We start from the raw sequence: 26,330 nt of genomic DNA on the forward strand, positions 1-26,330 counted from the left end.
AGCTGGGGAATGAAAGACTAGATTTTTAATTGATAGTGGAGCCACACATGCTGTAGTAAGTAGTTGTAGGGGACCCCTTAAGCAGAACTAAAATAAGCGTTGTTGGTGCAACAGGGAAAAAGACTTGAAGGCTGTTTTTACAAGCTATGGAATGTTCCACTGGAAATACTAAATGAACTCATGAATTCCTTTCTATGCCAGCATGTCCCCTAGCATTGCTTGGGTGGGATTTACTTGTAAACTGAATGCACAACTAAGTTCTTCTGAAGACTCTGTTCAGTTGACTCTGTTCAGCCCGCAGGGGACGTCGCCTGTTTGTGGCGGACGCCAGCCCGAACGGGACCTCGCCTGTTTGGGGCACACCGATGGCGGGCGCTGTCGCCAAAAGGCAAAGCAGGGTCATAGCAGAGTTTTCCATTTCTGGGGATGGGCTCAGCCGTCTCCTGCACAAACTTCTGTTACGTAGCAATGGGGATGGTAGCTTTCTTTTGATTTCTTGAAGAACAAGAGGATGATGGAGCACGTTACAAGAGCATGATCATTTTCTCTTCCTTTGGCAGCACAGGCACCCAAGGCCAGCCCGCATTCAAGGAACAGCACGAGGATATCCGTGTCGACCGTCAGCAGAGGAAGGAAGTTTCTTTTGGAGGCCAAGGTGATGAAGCAGAGTCCTTAATTGTTCTGTTTGATTTTCAGCATGGGTGCGGGGAGGGCCTGGGACATGCCAAACATGGTCCCGGACAGGGGAGCTGTCTCTTACGTGGGAGGCTGTGAGAGCTATCATGGACACCACCCGACCGGCATCCTGTAAGGGTGCTTTCACATGTTTTCTTGTTTAGAGGCCAACCTCGGCTTTGGGCCGTAAAATAAAGTCTGCCAGGCCGGTGCCAGCTTGGAGGCAGCATCTGCCCACCGCGGTGCCAGCTTGGTGGTGGTGTCTGCCCGTGCCGGTGCCAGGTTGCTGGCTGTGTCTGGCTTGTGAGGGTTGGGGTAATGGGCCCCCTGTTCCCGATGGGCTCCAGCTGTGGCCCAGGGCAGCACAGGTGGGACCCATGAGGTGAGGATGGGGCTGGGCCCAGGGTTTAAAAAGGGCTGGGGCTGGGCCAAGGGTTTAAAAAGGGCTGAGGAGGGGGCTGGCCCTGCTGTGCCTAGGGGCTCTATGTGGGGAGGGGGCTGCCTAGGCATGCCTGCCTGCGGGAGCTGGCTGAGGAGTGAAAGGAAGGGGCTTCCCCAGGCAGCTGCCTCCAGCAAGGAGCAGCCGGTCCCCACAGCCGGGAAGGATCCCTCCCAGCCGTCCCCGGCAGAGCGCACCACCGGCACGTGGTGCCGGGAGCTCGGTGCCCCCATGGGCCGCACACGTGAGCCACCGTGTCTCTGGGAAGCCTCTTGGGAGAGGAGCATCGGGGCACCTGGGCGGGCGAGGCAGCCGGCACTGTGGAGGAGGAAGGGGCAGGGGCCGAGAGAGAAGCCCCGGGCGCTGAAGGTCTCCCGGCGGTGGCAGGAGCTGCGGTGAGTCGCGCATCCCTCGCGTGCGTCCGGGCCCCTCTCTGCCGTGCTTCTCCAGACCTCTGCCTGCCTCCTTGCCTGTACCTGCCTCTGTCTCCCTTTCAGGCTGTTTGGCTCCCCAAAGCTTTTTGCCCTTCTGCTAGCGCTGCCCTCCACACCGTCACCTTCTACGTTTCCTTTCTATGCCCCTCCCTTTCCAGCTCCCCACCTGCTATTATTTCACTCTTCCCGCCCTGCCTTCTTCCGCATTGCTGGGGAAAATGGCATTTCGAGGTCTCCCTCTGTGCAGTGGCCTGTCTCTCTTTGCAGTGACTCCCTCTGCTCTGCACCCTGTCTACTTTTTTCTAGTAAACTGTCCCTATTTTTCATTTTTTTTACTCTCATAATTCTTCTCTTTTTGAAATTTTGTTTCTAGGTGTACTCTTATCTTGTTTTCTGTCTCTCTTTTTTTTTTTTTTAATTTTTTCCTGTATCCTGTTGCTTTTAAAATTTTCATTCTGCGTCTACTTTAGTCAAGATGTCTCTCCCTGTTTAATTGTTTCCTGTCTGTCCTGTACCCCGTTGCTTTTAAACTGTCTTTCCTCGTCTGTCTTTATCCGGTTTGCTGTCCTCATTTTTTAATTTGTTCTAGTCTGTGCTGTGCCCAGTTGCCTTTAAATTTTTCTTTTTATGTCTCCATCTACTTGGGTTTTTTGCTATTTTTTTTTCCTCTCTTAATGTCTTTTGAATTGAAAAAGCTTTTGAATTTTTGTTTCTATGTTCACTTGTATGTATTTTTTCTGTCTCTTGTTTATTTTTTCCCTATCTGTGCTGTATATTGTGACCTGTAAAATTTTTTTCTGCCTACTTTTACCCAGATGTCTAACCCTATTTTTTAATTATTTCCAGGCTTTCCTGTGTCACGTTGCTTTTGAATTTTTTTCTCTATCTCCTTGTATCCAGTTCACTGTCTTTATTTTCTCTTTCATGCTAGCCTGTGCCATAGCCTGTGTCCTGGTTTTGGCTGGGATAGAGTTAATTTTCTTCCAGGTAGCTGCTATAGTGCTGTGTTTTGGATTTTAGGATGAGAATAAGATTGATAACACGCTGATGTTTTGGCTGTTGCTAAGCGGTGTTTACACCAGTCAAGGACTTTTTCAGCTTCCCGTGCTCTGGCAGGTGCACAAGAAATGGGAGGCGGCACAGCCAGGCCAGTGGATCCAAACTGACCAAAGGGCTATTCCATACCCTAGGATCTCGTGCCCGGTATACCAACTGGGGGAGTTGGCCGGGGGGTAGCGGTCGCTGCTCGGGGACTGGCTGGGCGTCGGTCGGCGGGTGGTGAGCGGTTGTATCTTTTTTTTATTTTCCCTCCCTTGGGTTTTGTTCCTCTCGCTCTCTCTTGTGGTTTTCCTCCTCATTACAATTCATTATTATTATTCCTACTATTTTGTTCCGATTATTAAACTGTTCTTATCTCAACCCACCAGTTTTCTTGTGCTCTTCCAATTCTCTCCCCCATCCCACCGGGGGAGGAGCGAGCGGTTGCGTGGTGCTTAGCTGCCGGCTGGGGCTAAACCACGACACCCTGTCGCTTTTTAAATGTTGTTTCTGTGCCTTTGTTTATTTAGTTTGCTGTCCCTCTATTTTATTGTTTTCTTCCTTGAAGGCCTTTGTTTTTCAGTTTTTCTCTATGCCTGCTTTTATCTAGTTTGCTCTTCCTATTTTTAAATTTTTTCTCCTCTGCCTTGTACCCTTTTGCTTTTTCAGTGTTCTTTCTGTATTGACTTTTATCGAGCTGTCTGTCCCTGTGTTTTTAGTTCTCTCTGTCTTGTCACATACCCTGTTGCTGCTTAAATTTTCTTTCTGTCTTTTATTTTTTTTTCTCTTCTCTCCGTTCATCCTGAGGCGTTAGAGGGTCTCCTCGGCATGCTGTTATTTGTGAAGCGTAACTTGTACCCCTCTGGCTTTGTAAGAACATCTCCTCCCTCTTCCTCAGAGCAGTCTCTTTGTCCTCTCCTCCATCTCGCTTGCCTCCAGTGGGTCGGCGTCTCCCTCGTGACCTCCGTACTCTGTTCAGATCCCCTCCCCAGTGCCTTTGTGCCCTCAAGCCGCCTTCTGTCTCTCTGGCCATCTCGGCACCCCTCTGTTTCTGTCGCGACGCTTCCTGCCAGCGCCCTTGTGGTCCATGGCCATCCTTTAGTTCTGCAGCGGGCTTTGTATCTTTCTTCTTCAGAGACAACGCTTCCTCAGGCTTCCGTTTTCCCTCAGAGCACTCTTGCCTTCCCTCCGCCATGTCGGATGCCTCTGTTCGGTCCCCGGCCCCCTGAGGACATCTCTACTCCGTTCAGATCCCCTCCCGAGGACCTCATTGTGTCAGCAATCCTTTGTTTGTCTCTTTGTCCACGTTTCCCCCGACCCCCGGAGCCCCCTCGTTCCTGTCATGACGCCGCCCGAGACTGTCCTCGTGCCCCACGGCACCCTTCCAGCTCTGCAGCCCTCTTTGTGTCTCTCTCTTATTCGGACAGAACCCCTCCTCAGGCTGTCGTTGTGCCCCACAGCTCCCTTACCTTATTCACTGCTGTCTAGGATGTCTCCGTTCGGTCGCTCATCCCCTGAGGACATCGCTGGGACACCCTCTTGAGTTTTGCATTGCCTGCCAGAGCTGCCTTCTGTCTGTCTGTCTGTCTCTCTCTCTCTCTCGCTCTCAGCAGCCGCCTTGTGCCGTCACCGTGCCTCCTGAGGCCGTCCTCGTGCCCCGCAGCCCTCTGTGGCTCTGTAGCACAATTTGCACCCTTCTTGCTCCCGAGAACCATTCCCGCTGACATCTTTCATCTCCAGAGCACTCATGTTGTCCTCTCTGCTAGCTAGGACACCTCTGTTCAGTCCCTGGTCCCCTGAGGACATCCGTAGTCTGTTCAAATCCCCTCTGGACTTCTTCACCACGCCCTCGAGCCTTCTTGTGTCTGTCCCTCTCAGAAGCCCTCTGCTACTGTCACGATGCCTCCCGAGCAGCACGCTTTTAGCTCCGTAAGCCCCCTTTGGACTCGCTTTGTTGCCATCGCACCTCTCCTAAGATCTCTGTTCCCAAAAAAGAGTGTTCTTGTTCTTTTCTATGCCATCTAGGATGCCTGCCGAGCTCCAGGGACGAGGCCGCCGCTCGGCCTAGGTCCCACGACTCAGCCTAGGCCCCACAGCTCGGCCCTGCACCTCGGCCGCTCGGCCTCGGCCTTCACACACGCACGCACACAAAACCAGAGAACCTTTCCCTCACAAAAATACCTAGGGATGGAGTTAATGAGAAGACAGGAGACTCTGCTGGTCAGGCACAGGGCATGGCCAGACAATCCTACTGACCAGCAACCTATTTGCGTGCCACCAGCCCTTTTTATCCCCTTGTCCCTCTCTTTTCCGATGCTTGTTCCTCCCCAAACTCCTCTGCTACCTCCCCTTCCCCACCTTTGGTTCCTCCAGTAAACAGACCATAGTACATCCTGTGCGGTCCCCACGTGCGTCCCACAGCCTTAGTCGGCAACCTTTCTCAGTCTGTATGGTGATCCGGAAAGCCGCTCCCGTCTACTCGTCGTGACGAGTGTCACCCCGTACCGTGGGGCTGGTGGCTCTGCCGGGACAGCTCTGGGAGGAGCCAGGGCAGGGAATCCGTTTCTCTGGCTGGGTCGCTGGGGTGCCTTACCTGGCATAGCGCCTCTGTGTGACTTGGAGTTTATGGAGGCAAGCTTTTTATCACATAACCTAGCAGGGAACCGCACTTAAAAGCTTTGGAAAAATGCTCTAAAACTAGAATTGTCCAATGACCTTAGGAGTTGGATTGGTTTGTAGGATAATCCTATCAGAGGCATCAACTTGAAGACAGCTGCTTGACCCATTTTGTTGATTTCAGTCGTGTTGTTTGAAGGAAGAATGTACAGAAAGGGCCGAGGAGGTGCGACAAGGAGACAGGAAAGAGCAAGTAAGTTTTGAGAGAGGGGAAGAACCTCAGTGCTGCGAGTGACTGAAGGTGCTAAGGGCGAAGAGATTTTTGGGTTAGGTATGCGCATACGAAGGTCTGGGTGGGAATAGCGCACAAACAGTAGTAAAATACGGTTAGGGAAGCCAAGATTGCTCCTCCTTCTGGGCCCGTGCACGCGCCCTTGGTCTTGCAGACGCAGACACGCTGGAGCTGCGGGGAGGCAGGCGCGCAAGCCCGCCTGGAAGCAGGCTTTGGGCACAGGGTCCCTCGGCTGAGGTGGTGCCGGTTAGTGGGGGGAGAGCCCTGTGTGTTGGGCAGGTGAGGGGCGAGTGAGGCCGGAGCACGGCAAGGGCTGGTCCGGGCTGTTTGGTCTGGGGCAAGCGTGGCCAGAGGGGACAGAGAGGAGGATCTGAAGGAATACGGGTTGTGAGCTCTTCATTCCCAACGAGGTCGCTGAGGGGGCAACCACCTACAGTACCCAAGGTACGGGCGAAGGTCTGGGGCCAGCACAAACGGTGCTGAGAGAGGGAGTTTCCATAGGGTCTGGTGGTGGCTGCAGGCCGCTTCCCATCACGGAATCACAGAATCGTATAGGTTGGAAAAGACCTTTAAGATCATCGAGTCCAACCGTAAGCCTGACACTACCAAGACCACCACTACACCATGTCCCTAAGCAAACAGCGACACTGAGCCCCGTGGCATGCTGCACAGCCCTTTTGGTGTGCACCAGTTTGTATTCGGCTGTGCCCTGGAGCCCTCTGAACTCCTGAATTCATATTTTAGGTTCCCCCCGAGTCCTTCTGTGTGTCCCAAGGCCCTGTGTTTGTCATACAGCGTGCCGCAATGCTTCCTGTTTAGCTTTCCTCCCATCCCAGAGTTTTGCCAGTGCTTTTTTGGTGTGCTCTAGGGTCAACTGTTTTCCTCTCTGTGGGGCCCAGGCCCCCCCCCCCTTCCTGTGCCCCCAGAGTCCTATGTTTTCCTTGTCACCTGCTGATGGCTTCCTCCCACCCCAGCATTGCACTCCAGGGCTCTCCCTTTGTTCTCGTCCCCTTTTCTCTTCCTGTGCAGCCCAGGACTCTCCCTTTGGCTTTTGGCAAGCTGCCCTCAGGAGCTGGGGCACCCCTCTGCTGTCCCAGCGACCACAGGTGTCCCCAGTGGGGCCGAGGGCAATAGCCTGTGTTCTCGGTGGGATGCAGCTCTGGGCCCAGGGCCTGGGGCTGACAAGCCTCTGGAGTGGCCAGCAGGGCTGATGGCTATGGTGCCCGTGTCCCCACACGGGCTGCAGCTGTGGGCCGGGGGCTGCTGAGCTGGGCTACTGCCATGAGGGTGGTGTTCACATCACCCCATGAGGGTAGGTCCAGGACAACAACGCCAGTGCTGAGCAATACATGCTGGGACCGGGACTGAGGCTGCAAGCACAGAACAGGTGAATGGGGCCGGGCGGGGGCGGGTCCCTGCGACCGGGAACATCCCGGGGAAGGTGACACAAAGGGGGAGGTGGGGCTGGGGCAACAGCGACCGGGTCCAGGAAGACCCGCACTAGGGCCAAGGAGCGGAGGGTGCGGCGCCGGGGTCGCGGGTGGCCCAGAAGCTGAGGGGATGGGGGAAAACTGATGCACCGGGGCAGGGGGGAGGCCGCACAGGGACACGCGGGGCTGCCTGAGCGCTGGGGCTCACAGGGGGTAGGGGTAGTGCTGGGGAAGCAGCTGGGTCGGGTCGAGGCCCTGCAAAAGGGTGGTCCCGACACAAAGGGCCCCCCCCCGTCCCCGGGTGCGTGTCTGTGTGTGGGGGGTTTCCAGGTCGTGCGGAGGGGTGCGGGGCAGCTGGGGAAGCATCGGACCCGAAGCGGAGCCGGTGGTGGTGCTGGGAATCCCGGCCCTGCGAGCCGGCCTCCGCAGGCGCGGCGCGGTCCCGCGGGTGCCGGTGAGGGGAGGAGGGCGTAGGGGCCGGTGTCCCCATAGGGTTAAATGGCACAGGAGGCAGCAGCCCGCAGCATGCTGGGAGCTGTAGTCCTGGGGTAGCCAGCTGGTGGTCGGGCACGTTGTTGGCAGGGCATGCCGGGAGATGTAGTCTTTCGGCAGGGAGGTTCCAGCCAGCCCCGCTGGTGTGTGCAGCACGCCGGGGTGCGTCCTCGCCCCATGCTGGCCTCCGGGTACCTGCCGGGGCCGGCAGCCGTCTGCCGGCGGGGAACGGCCTCGGGCACGTGGCGCGCGCGCGGGGGGGCGCGCGGCGGCGCCCGCGCTCACTGCTGCCCTCTGGCGGAGGAAACGCGGTACTGCAGGTCCGGCACCGCGCATGTGCGGTGGGGTGCCGCCGTGCTCACCGCGGCTGCCGTCCGCCGGTAACGGCAAGGCGGTGCCGCGGTGCCTGCGAAGCGCCGCCGCCGCGCTCGTTGCTGCCTCCCGGTAAGGAAACGCCGCCGCTGCCGCCGCCCCGCGTGCACGCTGCCGGCGGGCGCTCGGCGTGGAACTGCAGCGCCGGTGCCGCCCCTGGGTCCGCGCCGCCCGCCGGATGCTCGCTGCTGCCGGTGCCGCGGTGCTACCGCCCGGCGTTCGGGCGCCAGCCCTGGCCCCTCCGGCGCGCCGTCGGCGGCCGGCGCATGCGCGGTGCCCGGGAGCGGCATGGCGGCGCGCTGGGCGCGGGTCTCGGCGTCGGCGGGCGTCCTGGGGCAGCGGTAAGGCGAGCGAGCCCCTTTGGCGGGCGCGGGGGTGTGTTCTGCCCGCTGGCTGCGGGACGGGAAGCCTGAAACTGCCCGCTGCGGCAGGCTGCCGGTGTGCCGGAGGCGAGCTGGGTCAGGGCAGCCCCAGGGAGTTGCCTGAGAGCTGAGAGAAGGGGAGAGGGGAAGAAGGCGGACACCCCCCCAGGCGCAGACGCCGGGCGGCTCCCCGCTTCCAGAGCTCCCCCTGAGCCTCCCCGGCCCCGCTTGCCCCCCCACGCGCAGCTGCCCCCAGCTCCAGCCCCTCCCCTGAAGCCTGTCCCGTAGCCCCAGGTCGCTCCCAAGCCCCGTCGTGCCGGTGGCAAGCTGGCCTTCCGCGCGTCTCGAGAAGCCCCTGCGGAAGGAGAGGCTTCAGCCGGGGGCGATCTGCAGTAATAACGGTTTCTGCTTCTTCTTTCCCTCTCCCAGAGGCTGCACTGAGGACACGGTCGTCCCTTCCTCCCCTGGGGCTGCCGGTGACGGCACCCGCCTCAGGCTTGCGTGGATTGTCTGTGCCTGGCCTGGCTCTCCTCGCGGCGTGGGGGCGAAAAGGGACGGGCGGAGCGCTTGCTGGCTGTGGACAGGAGCTGCCGCGGCTGAAGCTGGAGAAAGAAGCCAGAGAAGGGTAAAGAAGAAGAAATGGAAGGCCGTCTGGCGGCTGCCTCCCGCTGCAGGCAAGAGAGAGCCTGCCTCTCCGGGTGAGGAAGGATCCCTCCTCGTAGTCCGCGGCAGGCCAGGCCGCCAGCGTGCACCGCAGGGTCTGTATGCGTCAGCCAGCGCGTGGTCTTGCTCCCTGTCCCTGTCTGACAATCTGTGTCCTGCTCCTCGTCCTTCTTTTTCCCCTCTCTCTATCGTCCGCCATCCTTCTTCCTGTCTTTGTTCTCTTTCTATCCTTCTGCCCCAGCGCTTCTTTCTCCACCTCTCTCCTGCTCCCTGCCCTTTGCTTCCTCTCCCTGACCCTCTTCCCTGTCTCCGCTTTTTCCTTTCTCTCCTTCTCTGTCCTGCTCCCTGGCCCTTTTTTCCTCTGCCTCTGTCCTCTAGCCCATGGCTTGCTTTTTTTTTCCTTTTTCCTTCTTGGTCTCTTTGTACAAATCTGACCCTTTCTTGCTTTCCCAGTCCCTTTGTCCTGTTCCCTGTGGTTTTTCTCTCTCTGTCTGTATGTCCTGCGCCCTGTCGCCGTCACGTTCCTCTGTTCTTCTTCCTCTCCTTTCCCCCCCACCTCTCTACCCCTCTGTCCTGCTCGCTGACCCTGCCTTTTCTTGCTCCATCTCTCTGCAGGGCTTCTCGTCCCTGTTGTGTTTGATTTCCTCTACGTCTCTGACCTTTTCTTTCGGCCTTTCATTCTCTGGCGGCACCTCAGTCTTCTCCCTTGTCTTCCTTTTCTCTTTCCAGTCCTCTGTCCTGCTCCCCATCCCTGTATGAAATAGAGGCGGGTGCAGGCTCTGTTCTCTTGGGACTGTCGGGGGAAAAAGCAGCCCCGGGCCGAGCGCTCTCCTGGGGTTCGTCGGGGGGTTTTGGGGCCGAACCCGTGTGCGAGCCGGGGGGAGTAGGGGCAGCCCCATCTGGCTCTCAGGTTCTGCTTGTGGAGCTGGGCAGCCTCTGCCGCTCCCGGCGCAGGTCGGGCAGCGGCGGCCCGGGGGGCTCCTGCGGCGCCGGGCGGGTGCCGGTGGCCGGAGTGGCGGGGAAGGGCCACGGCTGCGGCGGGCGGGGGTTCCTGGAGGCGGCTGGGCCCGGCTCCCCGCAGGGGTGCTTGGGGCTGCGGGGGTTTGGGGTGCGGGCCCGGCACCCCCAACCAGTGCCGGAGAAAGCAAGCCGGAAGCAGCCGTAATAAAGCGATGCCCTGCCTGTGCTGGTGCGGCCCCGCAGAGGTGTGGGGCCGGGCCCTCCGCAGTGCCCAAGCACTCCCAAAAAGTGCACGTGTGGCCCTGGGGGTGCAGGGCTGTGGGGTGGCTCCGCTCCCCCCACCCCGCAGCATCACGCATGGGGACCGCAAAGGGGTCGGAAAGCAGAGAGGGTGAGCTGGTTTGGGGCCTGAAAATGGAGAGCGGGTCTTGTGTTCTCGGGGCTTGAAAAGAGGCTGAGGTGGCTGACTTTGGGGCTGAGAAACAGCTTGAGTCGTGCGTTTTCAGGACCTGCCAGAGGGGACCGAGCGGTATGTTTTTGGGCTGAGGAGCAGAGGTGAAGTGCTGCATTTGTGGGACTCGAGAACAGGCTGAGCAGGTGGGTTTGTGGGCTCAGAAATGGGAGCTGGTTTGGGGGCCCAAAGCAGAAGCCAGTTTGGCTGTTTGCGCAGGGCGGGGGGAGGGCGTTGGGGGCTGCGGGGGAAAGCAGAGGGTGGGCAGGGTGCACGGACCCTCCCTGGAGGGTGGGGGTCTGGTCGCGTCGGAGCCCAGAGTTCGGGAGGCCGGCGTGCCCCGGGCCAGCCTCTCGGTCTGAGGTGGCCTCTGGGGGGGGAAGGGTGCTTTTCAGACCCCGCACGCCCTCTTGGAGCCCAGCTCTTCTTTGTACGCTGCTGAGAATAGTTCTTAAGTACTTAATCGTACAAACTGATGAATCGGTATTTCCACAGCGTCCAGCTGTGATGTTTAATAGTCATATTCCAGTTCTGACAGCGACCGCTTTCCGAGCTTGTCGAAAGCCCAGACTGTGGCAAATAGCTGGAGCTCGTAAGGAGAAGGAGCTGAAATCCAGCGGAGCTTCGGTGCGGAGCCGGAGCTTCGGTTAGCCAGAGCTGTAGCGAGGAGGAGCTGGAAGGAGATGGGGTGTCCGCTGTCTGGAGCGTGCATTAGCCAGAGGCAACGTTAGCTGAGCGGGGGCGGCCGTGAGCCGGAGCGTCTGTTCACTGGAGCATCCGTCAGCCGGACTGCGCTCCCAGCGGGGCTGCAGAGCGGCCGGGCGCAGGCAGGGCTGTCCCCAGCAAGCGGCTCTGAGCAGCAGGGAGGCGAGCGGTCCTTCTGCCAGCGGGGAGCCTGGCCTCTTCCCTCGGGGATTAAATCCACGCCCTGCGCCCCTCCCTGCATGGAGGGCGTCTCCCGGTCCCGTTCCTGGGGGTGGGAGCGAGGTGGGGGTGCCCCGGCTCTCCTGGGGCAGCCCCGCTGCGAGGGGGCGCGGGCGAGGCGGCAGCGGGAGGCAGCGGTGTCTCCCCGGTACCTGGCAAAGGGGAGAGGGGCCGGTCGGTTGGAGCTGCCGGGGTGCACGGCCTGTCCCCGCAGGGCCCCTCTGGCAGAACCCTCCCCTGTGTTTTCCCCGTCGGCTGGGTGTGACAAACAGGATCATTTTTTGCCTCCTCTTTTCCCAGTGTCACCTTCGGCGTCACGTGCAGAAAATCCTGCGTGGTCGGTCCCGCTTGCCGCTCAGGGAATCGCGCGTATGGGGCCGGGGGAGCGGGGAGAAACCTTTGCGAGTTCAGGGACGCTACAGATGCTCCGCCTGAAACCCAGAGAAAAGGCAAATCTGCTGCCAGTGCAGAAAAGGTGATGAAGACCTGCGGGTAACGGAGCGTGCCTCATTCCTGGATTGGTCCCTTGGCAGTTCCGAAGGTTTTCCTTTCGGGTAAAAGAATGAACTTTCATCTCGGATAAATGAAGAGCTGCCTGTTACCTTCTTCAGGGTCAAGTGTTTCTCTTCTGTTTGTTCAGACTAACTTTACGGGCAGGTTGGCAAGAGCCTTTTCTTTTTATATGCACAACTACATTGTTAGTAACCTATGGTGTCAGTAGAGTTAATTTTGGAGCACCTAGACGCCAGTAGAAATAGAATGAGTGAAATGTGATGGAAACTGACATTTCAACTTGATTTTTATTCAATTTTTTTTTTTCATTAGAGTGTTGATGGCATGCTGTGCTGTGGGTCAATCCGCATTCTCTTCCGTGGAGCCTTCAGTCTAGGAGTTTTCTGTAAAAAAAGTTTGTCCTTCCAAAAAAGGACTAGTCATTCCTAGGCTTGAGGTGTAGACTTGGAGGGTCTCTGAAGTCCGTGATCAGGATTACAGTGTTGCTGCTCTTTGTCTTCACTTTCGTTAATTTCCCCACTGCTCGGTGGTGGTTGGGAGCCCCGAGTTGTCATTTTTTTTTTTCCATCTCTAACACATTTTTTTTCCCCCAAGGAGACGCTATGTTTAAAAGTGAATGAGTGTCCTGGTTTCGTCTGGGATAGAGTTAATTTTCTTCCTAGTAGCTGGTATAGTGCTGTGTTTTGGATTTTAGGATGAGAATAATGTTGATAACACAGTGATGTTCTAGTTGTTGCTAAGAAATGCTTCCACTGGTCAAGGAGTTTTGAGCTTCCCGTGCTCTGCCGGGCGCACGAGAAACTGGGAGGGGACACGGCCAAAAGAGTTGATGGAAGCTGGCCAAAGGGCTATTCCGTGCCATCTGGCGTCACGCTCAGTATGGAGACTGGGGGGAGTTGGCCGGGGGATAGGGATCGCTGCTGGGGGAGTGGCTGGGCATCGGTCGGCGGGTGGTGAGGGCTTGCATCCCTTGTTTTTTCCTGGGTTTTGTTCCTCTCTTGCTCTCTTGTTGTTTTCCTTCTCATGATAATTCATTCTTCTTCTTGTTTTGTTCCAATGATTAACCTCTTCTTATCTGAGGCCACGAGTTTTCTGACTTTTGCTCCTTGGCTTCTTTCCCCCATCCCCCTGGGGGGGGAGGGTGAGCCAGCTGCTGGGTGGCACTTAATTGCCGACTGGGGCTAAACCACAACAGTTAGTTTCCTTCCAAACGTGTCAGTCAATGCACTCGAGTGATGATTATTAAAACCACCAAAACGGCACCTGTCTTACAGATCTGGACTCCTTCTGAACACGTATCCATCGCACGCAAGTGTCATTGGGCTACAGATCATCTGCACTTCACGCTTTGACAAGACGGCGTGCTGAGACAGGGATGAGCTCTGAAAGAAAAAAGGTACAAGGTCACGGGGTTTTTGGTCTGTTTTTTTGTGGGGGGCGCGTGTGTGTGGTTTAAAAAGAAGAGTGCGACGCTGAGTGGCGGCAGCCTGCAGAGCTCTCTTGCTGCCTGAGCTCTCCTTTTCTTCTCTCTCACTCCTCTTTCATGACTGTAATTGGAATTTGGACAACGGTAGAAGAGCAGGTAAGTTACTTGCCTGTGTAGATGTGCTGGTAATCCCAGGAAGGTCAATGCTTGAAGCCGTAGTGAATAACTTGGCCGCAAGTAGAATTTCCGAAGGAAGAAAAACAACGGGAAGCAAATAGCAAGTTACCGAGCAATTTGCGTGGGTCCACCACATGGCAGTTTTATTGCCAAACGCTGCTGGGCAGTATGCTCCAAGCGGCTCTTTTTGGTAAACGTGAATTTTCAGGAAGTTCAGGGTCGTGCGTGGCAAAACGTGTCCCTCTGTTTATGTATGCCGCTACGTAAACGTCCAGCGGCGGGGCTGTTGTTCCCTGCTCTCGATACTGCCACGGTAGTGCTGCGGTATTTAGACCCAAGAGAGGGCTTTAGGAAGGGAAGGAGAATGCCTGTTTTCTGTGAGGGCTACGAATGCTGACCCTTTTCTCTGCCGCTTTCCCGTGCGTGCGATGAAGCGGTTTTATTTTTCTCCCTTGTTCCTGGTCTAAATAGTTCTGAAGCTGTCGCTGCTGTGGGATTGCAAGTGGTGTTTCAAGGTTTTTGTGGGGTTCTAGTTACGGATCGCTTCTCCTGTGGCGAAGTGTCAAATACAGTTTTCAGTGTAAAGCTTCAGAAACTGCATCCGCTGAAATCAGCGTAGGTGAAAGTGATGTTGCGCGTGCAGCTGTGCTCGCAGGGATGCTCGGCGGCTCCTCCTCAAAACAGCGAGGGGCGTGTGGCCGTCCGGAGGGTTGCGCTCTGGGTCTGAGGGCGTGCCGTCTTCTTGCTGCGCTTTTTGCTGCGCAAACCAAAGCTGCCCGTGAGTCAAAAAAAGGCACGGTTGTCTAAAAAGTGCCCAAGCTCTAGCGGCCTGTATCGTCAACTGTACCGAAGATGATGCAAAACACTTTTTCCTCCGCTCAGTTGTAGTCTTCACCAAGCTTCACCAAAAAAGGAAGCTTTAGATTCCTACCCAGCTTTATGCTAAAGGGTTTTTTTTCCTCTCTCAGCAGAATGTCAGCCGCCACCATTTCGCCGTGGTCGCCCTTTCTTCTGCCAGGAAAGTGCAAGACGGACGGAAAGGATCCGTAGTGGTCTGCAAGTCCACGGTACGTCTACGATGTGTGCCTGCGTTTTTCCTAAGGTACTCGTAGCGGGGACTTGAAAGTTAAGGTGAAGAATGGGCCAACTCTCCTTCTGTAGTTTTTCTGTGAAGTATTTCAACACAAATACTACAGATAGAAAAAGGCGTGTTCTGGAGCGTGCCTACGCAAAGCTGACTTCCCTCCGTTTCTTTTCTCTTCCCGAAAGCGTAATCTTCTGTTTCTGTGCGCTTCCTATGAAATGATACTGTGAAAATAATTTTGTACTAAAAGAGGAAAGAAACTGTTGGGAAGAGTTCAGGTGTTCAGAAGAAAGAGCCTTTGTTTTCCTGGGAAAAGCTTTCTGCTTTTTCAGTCAGTAAGGTTTTAAAATGTCTTGTAGGAGTACTTGAAAAGCCTTACTGCGATCCTAGCGTCCGTACGAAAAGCCGTCAAGGTCAAAGAAGAGACGTGGACAAAACGGGACAAATGGGCGTCGCTTCCGCGTGTTTTCCAGGCTTTCCCAAGAAGCGTTAGCAGCCTTGTAAGTACCGCCAGTGATGTGGTTTTGGTGAGTTACTGCTTCGAGAAGGTCCTTTTTCCTGAAGCTACGGTGTGTAATTTTTGACTTCAGTTGGAAAGAGATTTTCCCGACTGGCAATCCTTCTCATTCAAAGAAGTTGCATTTGACGAACTTCCCATCGGAGCGGCTGGACGTGCCAGTAGAAGTCATCAGCAGCAAGACTTTTCACTCTCTTTAAAAACACCCAGAAAAGTCAATTTCCTTCCAAGGACCCAAGCCCAGCACGTCTTCCAAAAGTTGATGGCATCGCTGGTCTTTGGTTGTCGGTTGCAACAGCCGAGATATGATGGAAAGGCGTTCCTCTGCATGCTTCGGTACAGCCAAAAGCATTAGCAAATCTGCTGGTCCCTTTTGGTAGCCTGATGTATTGCAGCACTGGGGATTTGATTTCTGCGCCCCCCTCCCCCCAGTGAAACCGTCTGGGGGATCTCTTATCTCACTGACTTTTCTATCAAACTGGAACTTTAAACAGAAGTTAAAATGGTGTCATTGACAAAGTGACTGGCACTGTTGAAACTGTAACTGCCCAATAGCTGTGGCATGCAACTTAGGAGGTGTGTTTCAGCAGTGAGGTATTTGTTCTCCATGTTTCAAGAGAGAGGCAACTGAACGTTACGGGGTTTTCCCCAGTATTTTGACGGCGTGCTCTGCAGTGCTTTATTTCTGCCTCTCTTTCCATGGCGCGTTTCCCTGGCGCTTCAGTAGCGTCTCTCTTGGGCAGCGCAGCTGGGCAGATGTCACTAGGAGGGACATAGCGCACAACCCCCCCCAGTCACGTTATAACCGTGCATTTTGGAGAGAGATGGTTTAACGGTATCCCAGCTGTGCAAGTTAAATGAATGCAAAAGGAAACTCAAATGCTTTTCTAGTGTAAGTCTTGTTGTTGGATGTATATAAACATACGGCCACCTTTTTAGCGTAGAGTGAATTACTGAGATGTGTTCTTTATTTTCCACGTTACTCTCTAAAGGTTTACACTTCCCTTTCAGCTTTCTTGACCGAGCGAGCAAGACGTGCAGCAGCAGCAGCCGCGAGGGCCGTAGCCGTTGTGGTGGATCCGTAAGCGTAGATTCTGATGATGGTCCGGCCTTGTCCTGCAGCCTCACCGGGCTGTCTCCCTGCAGCAGTGCTGGAAGGAAGCGATGAGGCGTTTTCCAAGAGCAGCAAGAGCGTTCACTTGTAGGTGAAGAAGGTGTTGAAAATCCTACCGCTTGGTCTCAATAGGGATTTGAAGCGTTGCAGTCAGTGTAGCTGTTAAAGCGTGCGCTGTATCTGGAGCGGACCCGTTTCCCTAGAATCCTGCTTTAGCTCAGCTCCTCTCCTATCCCTTATTCCGACTGAATCCCTGTACTTTCTGCTGTGCTGTTTTTTTTCATGTGCTGAAAGGGAATGTGGGGTTTTTGTTTTTCAGCGGTCTTGCTGTAAGCGTCTGGTGGTGCTCCCTAGATCCCCCGGCCAGGTTTCCCTGCGGGTCGTGAAGCATGGTGAGGGTCAGGGGCCAGCCCTGTGGCTGGAGGCTCCTGGCTCTGTGTGCGGTGGGTGCCCCGCAGGTGGTGGGGAGAGCCCGGGGCCGAGAGGGACCGGGGCCGTTTGTTGCCCTGGGGAGCCCGTCGCAGCGCGGGAAGGGAGGGAAGATGGCGGAGCAGAGGCCGAGCGAGAGACGTGGCACCGTCCTCGGGCACGCTCCCCTATGGCGTGGGGCGGCTGCCAGGCTGCGGGACAGGGGCTGGGGGGGCTGCCCCCCCCTTTATTTTTCTAGCGGAGCTCCCCTTTTTTGGTGGGGCATGTACATATGTAAATGGCCTGATGAAAGTAAGTGTAACCAGATGTAACCAAAATTGTTAGTTTGTTCTTTTGTAACTAAGCAACATAGAGATAGGAGCAGGTTAGACAATGCTTTAATATTGTGTTTGTACACCTATGGCTATGGCTATGCTGCTATGCCCAAAGACAATTGGACAAGGAGTAGTACGGTCATGCTGCTACGTTCCCAGTACAGCCCCAGCCCATCTTGACAAAGAGTCAAGGGTGGTTAGAATAATTGGTTTGTGCTAAGGGTGCCGAATCATTGTTAGGAACCACGCACCATGAAGAAGGGGAGCAAGTTACATAAGCAAGGTGGGATTGCGCATGTCCAGAAGAAGGGGTCGACTAAAGGACACACCTGTACGGCCACCAAGGACCACCAGAGACCCCCACGGAAGCCCCTCGGAGCTCAAGGACGCATGCGTAATGACCACGCAAGTATGATAATTAGTTCCGGGAAATAGAATGAATATGCATTATCATTCCAGGAGACTTGATGCATATGTATGTAACTGGACAATGTAAGTTTCGGCTGATGTAACCTGCGGTATGCACGCTAGGTGGAGCGATCCCCCGTGCATCCGGTGCCGTAGTAAAGAATGCCTGCTTCTTAATACTACATTGGTGTTAAGGAGTTTGATTCCCGATTTCGGTGACATAAGGAGGTGGCAGTTGGGGCAGTTTCCCTTGTTTTGTTTGTCTTTTGGGTGTGACGAAGAAGAGGGGAGGCTGGGGAGTGATGATGTCTATTGGGGCACCCCGATGTCACTGGGGGGGACGATGGTGATGTGGCAGAAGAGCAGGTTGAGTGGGGGGAGGGGGGGGTCACGGGACAGTTCACCCCCCCGAAAGGGGGGGTGACAGCCCCCAAATGCCTGACAATTGGTGGGGGAGGGATTAAATAATGAAAAACTGTAAACAGGGGTGTGAGGCATTGAAGCAGAGGAAAATCTCTGCTTTTTATGTATATTGAAAAATTTTATTTATATATACGTAAAAAGATTTGACAAGAAACCCCTCTGTCTATTATATAAAGGATGGTAGAATATGAAAAAAATCTAAATCGAGATATATAGGGTGATAAAATAGAAAAAGAACTCATATATATGACTAAAAAAAGGAGTTTAAAAGTGCATAAAAAGAGGATGTAGATGAAGAAATTTTAAATGGCAACAAGGCAGAGCGAGCTCTCCCCAGCTGCAGTACCGACTTCTGTCCACACAGAGGCAGCAGCGAGCACAAAAAAAAAAAAAACCCAAACCCCCCCCCCAAAACCCCAAACAACCGCTATCGCGCATGCGCGGCTCCCCAGCTGCAGTACCGACGTCGTTCCCCTGAGCGGCAGGAGAGAGCACGGGAAAATGCGCCACCGCGCATGCGCCGGGCCGCACCAGCAGTGCCGACGCTTGTCCACGGGGCGGCAGGAGCGAGCACAACGAAAAAGCGGCACCGCGCATGCGTGGCTCCTAGGCTGCAGTACCGACTTTTGGTCACCGGGCGGCAGCAGCGAGCGCAAAACAAATGCTTCAGCGCGCATGCGCGTCTCCTCAGCCGCAGTACCGACTGTTGTCCACAGGGCGGCAGCAGCGAGGCCGGGCGAAGGCGCCACCGCGCATGCGCGGCTCCCCAGCTTGCAGTACCGAGTTTTGTCCACAGGGCGGCAGCGGCGAGCACCTGAAAATGCGGCACCGCGCATGCGCAGCTCCACAGCTGCAGTACCGAGTTTTGGTCGCCGGGCGGCAGCAGCGAGCACAACACAAATGCGCCAATGCGCATGCGCGGCGCCCGGGCTGCAGTACCGACATTTGTCCACCGGGATGCAGCAGCGAGCCCAAAAGACCCACCGCGCATGCGCAGATCCCCATCTGCAGTACCGACCCTGTTCCCCTGAGCGACAGCAGCGAGCACTTTAAAATGCGCCACTGCGCAAGCGCGGCTCCCCAGCTGCAGTACCGACTCTGGTCCACCGGGCGGCAGCAGCGAGCACTCGAAAGTCCGCCGCTGCGCATGCGCGGCACCCCACCTGCAGTACCGATCTCTGTCCACATGGCGGCAGCAGCGAGCACGAAAAAAAATTGCACCAGCGCGCATGCGCGACTCCCTGGCTGCAGTACCGAATGTTGTCCAGCGGGCGGCAGCAGCGAGCTGGGGGAAAATGCGCCACGGCGCATGCGCGGCTCCACAGCTGCACTACTGCATTTTGTCCACACGGCGGCAGCAGCGAGCACGAAAAAAAAAAATTGCACCACTGCGCATGCGCGGCTCCCCAGCTGCAGTACTGCATCTTGTCCACACGGCGGCAGCAGAGAGCACTCGAAAGTCCGTCACTGCGCATGCGCGCCTCCCCAGCTGCAGTACCGATTTTTGTCCACACGGTGACAGCAGCGAGCTCGGGAATATGCACCACCGCGCATGCGCGGCTCCCCAGCTGCAGTACCGCGTTTTGTCCAAACGGCGGCAGCAGCGAGCTCGGGAAAATGCACCACTGCGCATGCGCGGCTCACTGGCTGCATTACTGATTTTTGTCCATCGGGCGGCAGCAGCGAGCTGGGGGAAAGTGCACCACCGCGCATGCGGGGCTCCCAAGCTGCAGTACCGACCTTTGCCCACACGGAGGCAGCAGCGAACACGAAAAAAATTGCACCACTGCGCGTGCGCGGCTCCCCAGCTGCAGTACCGACTTTTGCCCACAGGCCTGCAGCACCGAGCACTTGACAGTGCACCACTGCGCGTGCGCGACTCCCTAGCTGCAGTACCCACTTTTGTTCACACGGTGGCAGCGGCGAGCTCGGGACAATGCACCACCGCGCATGCGCGGCTCCCCAGCTGCAGTACCGGCCTTTGCCCACACGGAGGCAGCAGCGAGCACTCGAAAGTCCTCCACTGCGCATGCGCGGCTCCCCTGCTGCAGTACCGACCTTTGTCCACCCGGCGGCAGCAGCGAGCACCAACAAAATTGCGCCACTGCGCATGCGCGGCTCCCCAGCTGCAGTACCGACATTGGTCCACTGAGCGGCAGCAGCGAGCACTTGAAAATGCGCCACCGCGCATGCGCGGCTCCCCCCCTGAGGTACTGACGTTTGGTCGTCGGGACGGTCGGAAGCCGGAACTGCACCTCGGCACCGCGCATGCGTGTGCGCGCACCAGCGGCTCTGCCATCCCGGAGGGAAGTCCTCGCGTCCGGCTCTGCTCTCGCACGCTGCCCGTCATCGGCAAGTAAAAATTCTGGGCTTGGCTTTGGCATTGTCCTGTAAGGGAAAGCTCTGGGTCGGGATGTCAGTTGCTTACTTGCTGTGGAATGGTCGTGTTTTTCAGCAATCGTTCCAAATAGAACGGGTTGGGTGGGGCAGGGCAGAGTAAGGGTCTTTGCAGGCACCTGGGAAGTAAAGTCTTGAACGTAGAAAAGCTTAAAGCATTTGCTGGACAGGAGGTTTCTCTGTACCCACTACATCCGTTGCTTATTAGCAGTGACTGATGTTTGTAAGAGTGCCGTGTGGAAGTGTGAACATTCGTTACTGAACTAAAACTGCTTTGGTTCTGTGTAGAAAGCAGAGGAACTACAAAACAACATATTCCCCCCCCCCCTTTTTTTTTGGTTAAACGTACCGTGTTTGCAGGGCCTTAGCTTTCTATTGCCAGACTGGGCAAAGCTTCCCAAGCTCAGTTCCCCACAGTCACCAAAAGTCTCCCATAGTTGCCAGGATGGTGAGTTAGTTTTGGGCTTCTAGCCCTCCATTCCGCCATTGTTTTAGTCAGATCCTGAATGCCGCTCAGTTAAAGACTCACGAGAATTGCTTAACATTTGCATTTGGAAGTCATGCTTCAAACAATGAATTTTCAACAAAATTTTTTTTGACGCTAGCCAATGAACTCCTGTAATACTGGAGCAAAATGACATTTTTAGTGGCTGTTGAATCTCAGAGTGATAACATCGGCATCCCTGTTTGAGCCCTTACCGCAACTGTTGCAATGTTTGTTTACACGCTGCTCGGTTCTTTTGTAAAGGTGCGTAGCTGTGGGAGGTGCGTTATTCCGAAGGTGCTACGGCGCCGATGCTCTGGCTGTTGGCAGGAATGGGCAAAGCGGAAGGCTCTGTGGCTAGGGGAGAACGGCGTGGACGTGCGACCGCTCTCTCTGTTGCTCCGGAATTTCGACGGCTGGGTCGGGCTGCTAAATCGATGGAACGACTGGAAGACATTTCAGAAAAGTGAGTACTCTACTTCCCTTTATCTTTTAAAGTCGTCGTCTTTCTACAGACACCTGTCCACGGCTTAGATATTTGATTTGCGTGAAACAGACCCGGAATTTTGCTTGAAGTAGTGTTCTGATTCGCTGAAATTCCCCGTAGGCAGAGAGCAAGAATTACAAATGTTGCTTGGTGGTTGAAGATCTCAGGGTTGCTGTGAAAGCGAACTTGCCAGAATGAGTAGGAAGCAGCCTGAATTCCAACAGAGATACCATCTAAAAGGCCCTTTTCTTGACAGGAAAAGAGCTTCACGAAACGTCGGCGCTGTTTGCCGGGGGGCCTCCGACATACCTGTTCAGTCGTCGTGGGCTTTGTGCGATTCCCGCAGGCGCAATCTTGAAGAAATTTTGTACGGCAGCCGGTATCTTGGCTTACTTTCTATCTTGCGCTTGGTCGCTTGCGCCTGCTAAAAACTTAATGGAGTGTCAAATGAACCCACAGGAAAACGTCCTCAACTCGTGCTGGTAGGGCAAGCCCGCTGTAGTTGATAAAATGGGAAAATAGCACGCTGTTTTGAAAAATTTGCCTTGCGAGGACAAGGGCTGTCTCCTGGCAGGCAAGTGAATTCTGTGACTGATTCCACCGCTCCGCCCGGGCACTTGAAGGAGGCGGTCCCTAAGGCAATGCAATCTAAAATGGGGGTCGTTTGGGGTTTTTTAGTCATTTCTTAGGGATGTGAGGCTCGTGTGGGTGTTTAGCTTGTCCTGTTCTTTCTGTTCCTAATTCTGATCCCGCTGACGGGTGTCAAAGAACGGTCGTGTTGTAGTCTAACGGTGTCGTCTACCAGGAGCTGGTGGAAGGCCAGGGCTTAGGTAAAGCCGATAAGGAGGATGCAGGCTGGAAAGCGGAACGTCTAAACGAGAATTACTGTCCTTGGGAGAGAAGCATATCCTGAAGAAATAGGTAAGCTAATTAAAATGGTTTGGGAACCATCCGAAACAACTAGTAGGAGCGTGATAAGAAGCACCCTCCCGCAAACTATCCTCGTTATCATCCTAAAAGTCACACCCCTCGAGCTGGAGACCCCGGCCCGAGCAGAGAGCCCTCACCGCTCAGCGTGCGCAGCACGTTAAAGTAGCGCTGTAGCTTTAAGTTGACATAAGAGAAATGTAGACCGATAGAAAACTGCTTTGTGTGATTACTTATGCATATGCATAGCTAGACCGTATAAATACTGTACTTGTATGACCGAACTCTGTGCTAGCTTTGCGGAGCTACCGCCTAGCGCCCATCTCTGCGCAGACATGAAATAAACATACCTCTGCCCTGTGCGTATATTGGCGTCTCGCACACCGGGCAAGTGACCTCACGCTTGTGGGATAACGGTTTTGGCACCCCAGATGGGACCGAGCCGACAGCCTCGCCCGGTTCGTCTTGCCGCGTCCAACGGGGAGAAGAGGCCTGAGCGGACTCCGGCGCGCACCGACCTGTCGACCGGGGACTCCTTCAGCTCCTCTCCTGCAGTCGGGCGGTAAGCGACACAACGGTGCAATGCTAGTGAAAAGAGGTATTTTTGGGGGATAGGAGAAAAGGGGGAGTAGGGGCAAGATCTCTCGGGAAGCAGGCACCCTCTGTTCTGTTCTGGGCTCTGCATAAGACGCACCAGGAAAGATAGGTGGCAGTAGCGTAGTTCTGTTTGTTTCTACACGCTGTCCTGTTCAACAGAGGGAGACATCCCTCGTTCTGGTTTGTGTAGAAATGCTGGGTTTTTCGGTACCGATGTGGGCGCTGCTGCTTCCCAGGAGGCACCCCTTTGCTCTCCTCTAGGATGCATTCTGAAGCATTGCAATAAATTTGGGGGAGATCCCACGACTAAGAATGGGCTAAAACGATATTGTAATCAACGGTGGCCACGATCTCGATTGGAAGATGGTGAAAAATGGCCTGAGAATGGATCCTTGAGATATAACGCTATATCGGAATGAATGTTGTTTTGTCGGAGAACGGAAAAATGGGATGGAATGCCTTACGTGGATATGGTTTTTCCGTTAAGACGCGATTGGGATATTAGGAAGAAAGGTGGTTTAGTGGATTCTAAACATCAGGTTGGAATATGTGCGTTAAAAGAGAAAAAGGGAAAACCTCGTTGTATTGAATGGGAAAATTCGGAAGAGGATATTCAGCTGTTGGTAGCTCCTCCAAAACAGCCAGAATCTGATAGCTCAGGCGATAATGGAGTTGTGAGTGCTGTCTCTAAAAGAACAAGGGGACAGAAACCGATAGTTCAAGCTCCCCTCAGCCAGGCTCTAGGGCCTGAAGGAAGAGCGGTATCCGTACACGTACCTTTTACCGCTTCTGCTTTATTAAACTGGCAACGGGCAGTCAGATCCTATCGAAACGATCCAGAGGGAATGTATAGTACTGTTAATCACGACTCATAATCCTAACTGGGGAGATGTACAGGCTCTCCTAGAATATTTGTTTACCCCTGAGGAGAGGAGAACAATTTTAGAGAAGGCTAGAGAGGGACTGGTCCAACAATGTGTGTGTGTGTGTGGGGGTGCCTAATACCATTACGTACCTCCCAAAGGAGGATCCGGAGTGGGATCCAAACACAAGTGTGAGGGATTACAGAGGGTAAAGGAATATCCAAAGTTAATTGGGTATGGGATTCAACATGGAGTGCAAAAGCCTAAGAATTTATCTAATCAGATCTCGATCCGGAAGATGATAGCAATTCAAAGTTATTGAACACGCCGTTTATTGGTCAAGCGGCAGCAGGTATAAGAAAGAGATGACAAAAGGTAGAGGGCGAGGATGGCATGACAATCTCGCGGTTCTTGTCAGTCGCGTATAAGGTACGTAATAGTGGGGAGGAAACAGGAGAGAAGGAGAAGCGGGGACGAGTAACGCCGCAAGCTACTTTGTTGGCTGCCTTGACAGAAGACCGAGAAAAAGGGAGAGAAAATACACGAGGTGAATTTTGTGGGCGAGGAAGGGGCCGTAGCAATAATAGTAGAAATGGTTATGACATTCCCCTGGGAATGAATCGGCGTGCCAATCGTAAGCGAGAGGGCCGTTGGAAAAAAGATTGTCCGCCCCGTCTGAGTCATCTCGGGAAAGAGAGACAGAAGAAGGGGTTGGAGTCATGACGGAGATTGGGTTGGACCGAAGGGGGCCGGAGGAGTCTATGAAAGTTTCCCCAGACGATCCTCTGGTTCCAGTCAAGCTGGGGAATGAAAGACTAGATTTTTTTAATTGATAGTGGAGCCACACATGCTGTAGTAAGTAGTTGTAGGGGACCCCTTAAGCAGAACTAAAATAAGCGTTGTTGGTGCAACAGGGAAAAAGACTTGAAGGCTGTTTTTACAAGCTATGGAATGTTCCACTAGAAATACTAAATGAACTCATGAATTCCTTTCTATGCCAGCATGCCCCCTAGCATTGCTTGGGTGGGATTTACTTGTAAACTGAATGCACAACTAAGTTCTTCTGAAGACTCTGTTCAGTTGACTCTGTTCAGCCCGCAGGGGACGTCGCCTGTTTGTGGCGGACGCCAGCCCGAACGGGACCTCGCCTGTTTGGGGCACACCGATGGCGGGCGCTGTCGCCAAAAGGCAAAGCAGGGTCATAGCAGAGTTTTCCATTTCTGGGGATGGGCTCAGCCGTCTCCTGCACAAACTTCTGTTACGTAGCAATGGGGATGGTAGCTTTCTTTTGATTTCTTGAAGAACAAGAGGATGATGGAGCACGTTACAAGAGCATGATCATTTTCTCTTCCTTTGGCAGCACAGGCACCCAAGGCCAGCCCGCATTCAAGGAACAGCACGAGGATATCCGTGTCGACCGTCAGCAGAGGAAGGAAGTTTCTTTTGGAGGCCAAGGTGATGAAGCAGAGTCCTTAATTGTTCTGTTTGATTTTCATCATGGGTGCGGGGAAGGCCTGGGACATGCCAAACATGGTCCCGGACAGGGGAGCTGTCTCTTACGTGGGAGGCTGTGAGAGCTATCATGGACACCACCGGACCGGCATCCTGTAAGGGTGCTTTCACATGTTTTCTTGTTTAGAGGCCAACCTTGGCTTTGGGCCGTAAAATAAAGTCTGCCAGGCCGGTGCCAGCTTGGAGGCAGCATCTGCCCACAGCGGTGCCAGCTCGGTGGTGGTGTCTGCCCGTGCCGGTGCCAGGTTGCTGGCTGTGTCTGGCTTGTGAGGGTTGGGGTAATGGGCCCCCTGTTCCCGATGGGCTCCAGCTGTGGCCCGGGGCAGCACAGGTGGGACCCATGAGGTGAGGATGGGGCTGGGCCCAGGGTTTAAAAAGGGCTGGGGCTGGGCCAAGGGTTTAAAAAGGGCTGAGGAGGGGGCTGGCCCTGCTGTGCCTAGGGGCTCTATGTGGGGAGGGGGCTGCCTAGGCATGCCTGCCTGCGGGAGCTGGCTGAGGAGTGAAAGGAAGGGGCTTCCCCAGGCAGCTGCCTCCAGCAAGGAGCAGCCGGTCCCCGCAGCCGGGAAGGATCCCTCCCAGCCGTCCCCGGCAGAGCGCACCACCAGCACGTGGTGCCGGGAGCTCGGTGCCCCCATGGGCCGCACACGTGAGCCACCGTGTCTCTGGGAAGCCTCTTGGGAGAGGAGCATCGGGGCACCTGGGCGGGCGAGGCAGCCGGCACTGTGGAGGAGGAAGGGGCAGGGGCCGAGAGAGAAGCCCCGGGGCGCTGAAGGTCTCCCGGCGGTGGCAGGAGCTGCGGTGAGTCGCGCATCCCTCGCGTGCGTCCGGGCCCCTCTCTGCCGTGCTTCTCCAGACCTCTGCCTGCCTCCTTGCCTGTACCTGCCTCTGTCTCCCTTTCAGGCTGTTTGGCTCCCCAAAGCTTTTTGCCCTTCTGCTAGCGCTGCCCTCCACACCGTCACCTTCTACGTTTCCTTTCTATGCCCCTCCCTTTCCAGCTCCCCACCTGCTATTATTTCACTCTTCCCGCCCTGCCTTCTTCCGCATTGCTGGGGAAAATGGCATTTCGAGGTCTCCCTCTGTGCAGTGGCCTGTCTCTCTTTGCAGTGACTCCCTCTGCTCTGCACCCTGTCTACTTTTTTCTAGTAAACTGTCCCTATTTTTCATTTTTTTTACTCTCATAATTCTTCTCTTTTTGAAATTTTGTTTCTAGGTGTACTCTTATCTTGTTTTCTGTCTCTCTTTTTTTTTTTTAATTTTTTCCTGTATCCTGTTGCTTTTAAAATTTTCATTCTGTGTCTACTTTAGTCAAGATGTCTCTCCCTGTTTAATTGTTTCCTGTCTGTCCTGTACCCCGTTGCTTTTAAATTGTCTTTCCTCGTCTGTCTTTATCCGGTTTGCTGTCCTCATTTTTTAATTTGTTCTAGTCTGTGCTGTGCCCAGTTGCCTTTAAATTTTTCTTTTTATGTCTCCATCTACTTGGGGTTTTTGCTATTTTTTTTTTCCTCTCTTA

The 26,330-nt window shown here is 54.9% G+C and overlaps 1 protein-coding gene across 14 annotated transcripts; it reads left to right on the top strand.

Moving 5' to 3' along the window:
• Positions 1-639: 639 nt before the first annotated feature.
• On the top strand, positions 640-26,043 carry LOC140661487 (uncharacterized). Of its 14 annotated transcripts, XM_072883666.1 has the most exons (14): positions 8,648-8,908; positions 10,280-10,370; positions 11,449-11,623; positions 12,936-13,057; positions 14,233-14,331; positions 14,708-14,848; positions 14,939-15,201; positions 15,877-16,066; positions 20,699-20,900; positions 21,178-21,300; positions 21,727-21,842; positions 22,280-22,410; positions 24,669-24,763; positions 25,343-26,043. In XM_072883666.1, the coding sequence occupies exons 4-8, from the start codon at positions 13,037-13,039 to the stop codon at positions 16,031-16,033; spliced, it is 681 nt and encodes a 226-aa protein (XP_072739767.1). In that variant the 5' UTR covers positions 8,648-8,908; positions 10,280-10,370; positions 11,449-11,623; positions 12,936-13,036; the 3' UTR covers positions 16,034-16,066; positions 20,699-20,900; positions 21,178-21,300; positions 21,727-21,842; positions 22,280-22,410; positions 24,669-24,763; positions 25,343-26,043. The 14 variants fall into 14 exon arrangements, with proteins under 14 accessions (XP_072739773.1, XP_072739775.1, XP_072739772.1 ...); XM_072883672.1 differs by lacking the exons at positions 10,280-10,370; positions 11,449-11,623 and adding an exon at positions 640-655 and having other exon boundaries at positions 8,580-8,908; positions 14,236-14,331; XM_072883671.1 differs by lacking the exons at positions 10,280-10,370; positions 11,449-11,623 and adding an exon at positions 7,719-7,860 and having other exon boundaries at positions 8,580-8,908.
• Positions 26,044-26,330: the final 287 nt, after the last annotated feature.

Source organism: Ciconia boyciana, chromosome 19 (assembly GCF_034638445.1).
Source record: "Ciconia boyciana chromosome 19, ASM3463844v1, whole genome shotgun sequence".
In the NCBI taxonomy this organism is placed as follows: Eukaryota; Metazoa; Chordata; class Aves; order Ciconiiformes; family Ciconiidae; genus Ciconia; species Ciconia boyciana.

Coding starts and splice junctions, on each gene's coding strand:
- LOC140661487 (XM_072883671.1), top strand. CDS start 13,037: ATGAGCTCTGAAAGAAAAAAG. Junction 13,058..14,232: donor TGAGCTCTGAAAGAAAAAAG/GTACAAGGTCAC, acceptor TTCCTCTCTCAG/CAGAATGTCAGCCGCCACCA. Junction 15,202..15,876: donor GCGTTCCTCTGCATGCTTCG/GTACAGCCAAAA, acceptor CTTCCCTTTCAG/CTTTCTTGACCGAGCGAGCA.